The sequence below is a fragment of the Egretta garzetta genome, unplaced genomic scaffold (genome assembly GCF_000687185.1).
Source record: "Egretta garzetta isolate BGI_Z169 unplaced genomic scaffold, ASM68718v1 scaffold153, whole genome shotgun sequence".
In the NCBI taxonomy this organism is placed as follows: domain Eukaryota; kingdom Metazoa; phylum Chordata; class Aves; order Pelecaniformes; family Ardeidae; genus Egretta; species Egretta garzetta.
The window spans coordinates 727460-736216 of record NW_009259114.1 but is presented as its reverse complement, the minus strand read 5'-3'; the positions used below and the strand labels follow the sequence as shown (position 1 = coordinate 736216).

Sequence of the window (8757 nt, the reverse complement as noted above, 5' to 3'; positions counted from 1 at the left end):
TCACACTTGGAGTATTCCTTGTTGTAACTTGTGACCTGTTGCCTCTAGTCTTTTCATCATGTACTTCTGAGAAGACTGGCTCCATCATCTCTACTAACAGACAACTATAGTGTGTCCAAAAAGCTTTCTTTTGTGTGTGTGTGTGTGTGTGTGTGTGTGTATAAAAACTATTAAAAGAATTCAAACCACTTTGGGGAATGATGAACAATATCTGCTGTGTCATCCCAGTCTTCATCCATGCCTAAAGGCAGTGTACTTGAAAATCATAAACACCTTGAGACCATAGTGCATATTACTTACATTATAGAAAGTAAAAAATCACTCTGCCCAGGAACCTTGTTCATCAATACAAACATTCTTATCTATAACCAAGAAACTAAAACAGAAGAGTTGAGCAATGGTTCATGTAAGAGCAAGACTTCTGTAAGAGCAAGAAACCTTTTCATAGCAGCATGTATTAGCACTGATAATAGGGCAGTGTTTCCAAAGCTGCAAAACAGCAATGGAAAAAAGTACTACAGAATCCCCTATCACATCACACATTGATACCAGAGTTTTACTTGAAGAGTCTGATCATTTCTATGCATCTTCTTAATACAGTTGTTTTCAGATTCTTCCTGATTGCAATAGTGCAAAGTACTAGAGTCCCAAATTTATGTGATTTAAAAGTGCATTTTCTGTTCTTATTAACAACCCCTTTTAAACGGTATTTTCTTGTGGCTGCATACATTAAATGCAAGAGATCACAGGAGTTTAATCTGGTGGTTCTGCTGAGCAGAATTAGTTCAGCCAGGTTAAACAGTAGTGCTAGCTTACTTGTTCTTGCAAGTACCCTCCATTTTGAAAGAGTGAGGCAAAAGCTGCTGCCAGGTGGCATGCTGGTGGTTTGGCAAGCTTTGGCAGGGGTTTCAGCTGCTGCTAACAGAACTGGGAACAATTGTGAACCTGGAGAGGGCCCCTGAGAAACAGTTAATGTTGAGTAAGAAACAGAGAGGACTACAGCTAGGGTGCTAGTGCTGAGTAGTCCAAAGCGTTTGGTTAGTAATAAATGAGGAAAGTAAGAATTCTGAATGTTAATGCAAACGGTGTTCTCAGAAATTCTCCGTGTGAAAACGTAACTGTGCCCTTCCCTTGCCCATAGAGAGAGGAAAGGAGCTGCCTGCTGCTAGGAGAGCTACGTCGGCAGGCTGTCCTCAGAGGATCGGGGAAGGAAGAGCTTCTTGCTGAGGGAGTGGAATGATCTTGAGTCTCCAGAATAAACTCTTAAATTCCAGCATTGTCTGGAGTGGAAGAGGACCGGTTGCTAATAGTCCCCCCTGAGAGATGAAGTCCAGAATTTCTACCTTGAGAGGGATGCAGATACTGCAGGATCTTCTGCATCATTGCTGGCTGCAGCTTAGAAGAAGGGAGCTGCTCTTTGCTTCCTGCATACAGATCACACAGGGTTTAGCTGGAAGACCTCCTCCCCTCATTATTCCTTGTGCAGGCTGTGATGAACCAGAGACACTCCTTGGCCTCCATGGGAAGAGAAAGTTGCTAGGAGGGACGGAAGCCCACAGATCTTTCTGTGCAGTTCTGGGATCCCTGCTCAGGCATGACAGATTAGGTAACAAGTTCTTGTCTTCTCCTGGTACTAATTACTTGGAATTGGTCTGTCTCCTTCCTTTCCTCCAGTGTATTTAATTCCCATGCCTGTGTATAGTTGTCGTATCACTGTGTGCACAGAAGTTGTAGCAGCTTGTGAAAGCAGCCATTGCCAGCAAGTCAGGAGGAAGTATCTAAAAATGGCTGTTAACGAAGGTTCTTCAGAACAGAAATGTCAAATTATTGTTGCTGTCCTTTATTTTTTTGTAAAGACAAAACAAAAAGCTCTTTCTTTTAATCTTGGCTTTATTTGGATAAAACGTAAAATGTCTTCTCATCACCCATACATGTTTATCCATCCTATTTAAAACACTTCTGTTTATGGATGAAAGCAGTAAAACAAAAACATTGACTTGATTGAAGATTAAGTGGATTTTTCTGCGCTGGCCAGTCTTGATTTTGCAAGATTGGTTTAATTAGGCTACATTTTTCTGTCTCTATTACTCAATGATGCTTTATGTAATAAGATGAAATTGTATTGTTATTCTTAAAATAATACTGAGTGCAATTTGATTCTCTCTCCTTATATGGCAGATGACTGTTGCAGTATTGCTTAGATACTATCTGTGCAACAAATGAAACTCAGAAGAAAACCCAACCACAGGACAAGAGAGTGCTGTGTGAAGACTGGTACATTTCACAATGAAAATATTTTTATGTGGCATTAAACAAAACCACAAGATATCTTCTTTTCCGTCTTCCTTCCTTTCATTCAAGAAAGGCTCGATAGAGAGCCATGAATGACATTTCTAGAAGCAGAAGTAGATTCAGAGGATCTTGAGTCATACAGCAGAATTGGCTCTTTGGAGGAAATCACTTCTGTTCTTTGTTGTGGCTGAGAAGGCAAAGTTTAACAGTGAGAAAATGGGAAGGAATAAAAACTTGAGTAGCTTGAGTAGCTGCTCTCCTTATTTTAGGATTTGACTTAGCTTTCCCATACAGTCATTCCAATTAGATACGGCTGTGAGGTTATCTGATCAATTTTCATTTTCTCAGAAGCACTTTTATACTGTTTGGCTGTGTGCTTGTTACAACGCTGTGCTGCCATGAAATGCTATACTGCGGTGTAGATGTAAAGGATTAGTCTGGAACTTCTGGTCTCTATTCAGCATGTTCATATGCTGTCTGCTATCTTTTTGTTAAAGTTTTGCAGAGTAGTTGTATTTTGGCCTGATGAGAATGCCAGTGGAGCTGCTTTAAAAATGCTGTCAAAGTAGTCCTTTTATTTGGTTGAATTCTCCATGGGGTTCATGATTCTAGTAAATGGTAGTAGGAGAGAGAGGCTTAGACATGAAAAAAATCATGGAAGTCTTAAAAAAAGTCATAACTGCCTTTTCTTCTGGATATTAGCTGTGTTACGTGAGCGGGATGATTTGGCATACAAGAATGTGTACAAAGCAAAGGAAGTGGAGAAACGTGCATTAATGCACTGATGAGTGGTAACAGATAATGCTGCAGAATGGTGCACATTAAATGCAAAGAAAATACCCATTAATGCACTGATGAGTGGTAACAGATAATGCTACAGAATGCACATTAAATGCAAAGAAAATACCGACAAGACTGCAGATTCCTTATAGAATATACCATCTATTAATTGGCAAGCATTTTTACACAAGAAGAAGAAAACGATAATAGATATAACAAGCAATTGTACCTTTCTATGTATTAGCAACAGTAGTTTTCCCTAACCTATTTGCTACATGCCCACAGGTTTACCGGCGATTCCAGTTCAAATAAATTCTAGCATCACAGGCAAATGAGGCTGTAATTTCAAAAGTACTTCTCTAAAAGTCAACATGAAGGGTGTTTTATATCCTTGCTGAAGAAGCACACAGGAAGAAACTTCTCTGTGTGTTTACCCACTGCAGCCATCCTACTGGCGGGTTGCAAAATGCACCTCTTGGCTTCATTTCAAGTTGTGATTCATTTTAACACCAGTGATGCTAGTTACGTATCACACATAACAAACAGAAAGCTGTTATGCTGATGTAAAGTCTGATTACGTGGAATCTTTTATCTCTGGAGAAAGAACATGTGCTGTGGACTCAAACTGCAAATGACATTCCTGACTCTGAACAGCACTTCACTCTGAAATACACTCGTGCGGACCTTGACTGCTCACAGCCACAGTGAAACGGCGTAACAACAGGGGGATCAGTTAACAACAGCTTTTAAAGACTGATCATATATGCTCTTATTTTTAACAGATTTATCTCAGCCTAAAGCCTCCACAGATCAAGGATGTTGATTCTTCTGGCTTTCATTATTGTGTTTCACATAACCTCAGCAGCACTGCTGTTCATCTCAACTATTGACAATGTAAGTGTCATTTCTTCTCTTTTTCTCTCCAACACACACGTGTTTTTCTCTTTGCTTCATAAAGGTGAAGTTACTCTTCTCTAATTGTCTTCAGCTTGCTTATTGAAAGCATGTAACTTTGTTAGGCACAGTAGTCTGCTTACACCTTTTTGTAACAAAAATCCCTTGAATACTCACGTTGCTGGTCTACCTGGCTAAGGGGATACAAGTAGGCGCCATACATTTGTATGGCATCATATTATAGGCCCACGTTATGGAGCTCATCTTCTCCCCTGTAAGAAACTCAGCCAGGGAGTATATTTACAAATATGATCATGCTTACAGGGTGTAGTTATGGGTTCAGCTAAATGTGACGGAAAGGGGGGGAAAAAGTCCGTCGTCCTTTTGTGTCAAGTACATAAGTCAAATAGCTCATGGTTAACGCATGGGAATGATTTCAGTCAAGGCATGCTTTGCCTCGGAAGTGGATGTCCAATTAAATAATGGAAGACACCATGAATTTATCTGTTTCCATTCAGTTAAGCAGTTTCAGTACAGCATTTTAGAATAATTTCCCTTTTTTATTTTTGTGACCAGAAAGAATTTACCTTCCAGTATGTACACCACCTCTTAATTAAATTTTCCTCTTTCCAAAACAGCCCACTGTCTGGATCGTCTTCTCAACTGTGCACTGGAGTCTTTCTTTTTCTAATAGGTTTGGGGTGTGTACAGGCTTTTAGGACAGAAGAAGAAGTCTGCTGAAAATACTTTACTGTACTCAGTGAAGCTGGTTTGAATCCCAGTCTTGTTCCAAGACTATGCTCCACGTGCAATGATGTGTTACCCACAACGTTTTATTGCAAAATTGTTCAAACTCAAATGTTGTCTTCCAGTTAGCTGGTTGATTTGTTCCACTGAACTAGGTCGTTAATTGAGCACTAAAGCAGGTTGTCGTACCCTGCTCCTTTGAATATTTAGAAAGCCACTTATTATTTGTTCAGATCTGCTACATACAAATCACATTATTACAGAAATAAACCCCCATGCACTCTGCTTTGTGTCATTAGCTGCTTTTAAACAATTATGAACTTAAACTGTGTAACCGCCTTCTATTAGATTTTATCATCTTCTAAGGATTTTTATAGTCATGAAAATAATGCTGAAAGGATTACATAGCGCTCAGATTTCATAGTGCTGAAAAATAATATATTGAACTTGGACTGCAAAATCCAAATGAATGGCATTCTGAGAAAGTAAAGCTTTTTCATAAAACACAGTGCCACTATTACACATATGCCTGCTATCATAATATTTTATAGTTTTTACTGCAGTATTGTTTGCAAAGCTGCACAGTGAGCTGTGAGGTTTCTGGAATGCCTGTTTAAGCAGCAGATGCTACCAGGAGTCATATTTAAAAGTCATATTTTTCCAACTGTAGTCAAAACAAGAGCCTGGGTAGCTATCGGAATGGGTTTCCCGAGGAAATGCCACTTGTATGGGGTGCTTGCAGCACATCCCAGGCTACTGTAAAAATCTGTTCAGTCACAGTAGTACTATTTTGCATCAAATGTTAAAACATCAAAATATAAATGCCACAGAAGGATCCTAATTTGTCACTTGCCACTTCCAGTCAGATGCCATAGTGCGCATCCTGCATTTGCACATTGACAGCACAGCTACATTAAGTTGAGATTAATTCAATTCCATATCAGGAATGGGAAAATTATTATAAAGGGCTTCTGTTTTCATAGATGTATACCCTGCTATTTCCTGCAAATTAAAAAATGCTGTGCCTTTAAAGAGTTGCGCATCCTAAACAGGGTCTGGATGAACAAAGCCGATCTTGTCTAGGTATCTTAAAGAGTGAGCAATCACTGACTATTCAAAATTTCTGCCCGAAAATCCCTTGTGCTTTGGCATGTTTAAGATTGCCATCTATTCCCTTTTCTACTTTACACAGGTCTAAAATGAAAATGACATGTGAATAATGATATGTCCCTTATTCCCAAATGCCATTAGATCCCAAATTTAGTTTGAATGTTTAATTATCAAAACTGAACAGAAATTTGTTCCAGCTGATGTATCTGATCAGGAGACACTCGGACAACTAAGGAGTTTTGTGGTATTGGGTTTTTCCCTCCCTGTAAGAACCCTTTACTTTTACTTTGCAGGCTTGGTGGGTAGGAGATAATTTTTCTACAGATGTCTGGAGAATGTGTGCCATGAATACTAGCCCGTGTGTGGCTATTACGGATCAATTCAAAGGTGAGTGTCTCTCCATGCCTATGTCTCAGTTCCTCAAACAGGAGATCTGGTGAAATGGCTACAAAATTTGCAGGGGCAGTAATATATTTGTTCAAAAAGCTGCATGCTCTGACTACCCAGGTCTTCTAAAAACTTTAATACTGGCTTTTCATTTTGGAAAAGCAAACTGCTCCAACCATTTCTGTAAGAGGAAAACAGAGGGAACTGTCAGGTGTATTGGAAAGCCCAGCGCAAGAGAGTAAACACAAACAACTAACAACGAGTGCTAAAGAGTTCTTAAAAAATTAGATCAGGTAAAAACAGTGAAGTCATCTGAAAGTGTGGCAGAAGTGATAGAATTTGCCTCAGGATTGAACTTTAATTCCCAAAGAAGAACCTAAAAGTACTGACTGCATACAGGGATGTGGGGGGGAAGAGTGGAAGAAAGTCAGAACACAAGCTGAAGTTTTAACAAAGACTTAATATACAGCACAGCCTAGCATCCTGCTTTACAAAAAATAAAAAAAAAAAAAATCAAATGTTACATTTACTGTATTTCCATACTTTCAATCTTTGTGTATATTAAAGAGTTAGATGATTCGGAAAGAGCCATGTATGCATAAAGTAACTTTGCTTTCCACGCATCAGGTTGGTTTAAGGTGTATTTGTGCTGCAGTGAGATGATCCATTACGCACAGGCATATCTAAGCTAACACAAATTGAATGCATTTGCATTTGACATCTGTGTTGCTATGCATTTATTGAAATGAGGTACCCGCACTGGCTAGATCATGAGCAGCTTGGGTATGTCTGCTGTTCCCAGACCTACTCGTGGCAGTGTAGCTACACCAGAGGAGAGATGTTGCAAGGAAGGGATCTGCCTAGCTTGGCTCGGCCGTATCATTGCAGCAAAGTTACCCAAAGCAGCTACATGTAGTTAGAAATTTGTTGGTTACTTTAGCTCCTAGTTATAGGAAAGCAAGTGACAGGACAAAAGACCTTAATCAAAGGAATCTTTTGTGCCAAGTGTGGATATCCTGTCTGGTTATATCCTACCAGATAGAGCTGGCTCCAGCTCTGGTGGGAGGCTGGGGTCTGCACTTGTACACCATTTGGGACACCTGGCAGTTTCATTGCACTTTTAGTACCCAGGTGGTAGCAAAGGCTGTGGTGTGGGAGAAATAGTCTCTTCAGCATCTTCATGCAGTTTTATGAAAAGCTGCCCCTCTACTCGTTGCAGGAGTAGGCAAAGAGAAAAACTGTGTTTTTAATCAAGGATGCTTTTGTTTTTTCAGAATATCAGTCAATTCAGGCTGTTCAGGCCAGCATGATCCTATCTACTATTTTCTGCTGTGTGGCATTTCTGGTTTTCATTCTTCAACTCTTCCGTCTAAAGCAAGGAGAAAGATTTGTATTAACCTCTATTATCCAGCTCCTGTCATGTGAGTGATTTTTCAACACTTGTGACTTTAATGATGTTTACATGGAAGTAGGAAAGGGAAGGGGGAAAAGGTTTCAAAAAGAATGAGCTGCATAAGAAATTTGTTGGGCTCTTGAGGTCATAGCTTATCCTTCATATTTGTTTAACCAGTGAACTGCTCTATTCTGTACTGTTCAGGCAGTGAAAACATGGATGACATCAGCACTCAGAATAAAGTCTTTTAAACTTTGAGGGGAAAGAATCTGAGATTGTGAACTGCTTGAACAAATTAAATAACTCTGTAATTGTTACAGGCAGGGACTTCCTTATTTTTTTGTTAGTCTTTCAAACTATCCAGATGTTTAGAATAATTTTGTGTCATTGCAAATGACATAAATACACAACAGCACTGCAAATTTAATCCATGCCAAAGAAACCAAAAATATGTCCTGAAATGCTCCCAGTTTAGTTTGAGGATGGAAGATGAGTGCAAAAAAAAGGACATTGGTGGAAGTAGCTGACAGAAGACAGACTGAATAGTTGTTCTGCATATTGATCGTGTTTCAAGAGGCTAAACTTTACCATTTTCTTCCTCCTCCAGGTCTGTGTGTTATGATTGCAGCTTCCATTTACACAGACAGACACGAAGAGCTCCACAAGAGCAGTGGATATACCACTGAAGTCTCTAAAGGCCAGTATGGCTATTCCTTCGTCTTAGCCTGGATTGCATTTGCCTTTACTCTGATCAGTGGTGTCATGTACCTAGTATTAAGGAAGCGTAAATAAATGTCAGCAGCTAGTTATTTCTGTCACTGCAGTACAAAACCAAATTCCAGTAACCATTTTGTATATAATCATTTACATGGTTTTGTAGTAAAGGTATTGTTTCTCTAAAAATGTACTGTGTTCTTGATATGAAACAGAATAAAAAAAGAATGGCAGGTTTAATGGAATGCCTGGCACCTACAGGTCAGGGGTCTGAGCAGAACAGAGCCAAGTTGTTTCTTTTACACATTTCATCATCATAAATAGTTTTCCCTTTACTAGGCATTAACAGTTTGTTCCTGGCCTCTGGTGGATTACAAATAAAGCCCGTGCAAATTAATTTGTAACCAACATGCTAACTATATTCCTGGACCAGATGCATC

The 8757-nt window shown here is 39.4% G+C and overlaps 1 protein-coding gene across 1 annotated transcript; it reads left to right on the top strand.

Moving 5' to 3' along the window:
* The first annotated feature begins 3867 nt into the window (after positions 1-3867).
* Positions 3868-8557, top strand: EMP2 (epithelial membrane protein 2). Its single transcript, XM_009635463.2, has 4 exons — positions 3868-3966; positions 6117-6210; positions 7485-7631; positions 8211-8557. Exons 1-4 carry the CDS (start codon positions 3889-3891, stop codon positions 8393-8395), a joined length of 504 nt encoding a protein of 167 aa, XP_009633758.1. The 5' UTR covers positions 3868-3888; the 3' UTR covers positions 8396-8557.
* The last annotated feature ends 200 nt before the right edge of the window (positions 8558-8757 follow it).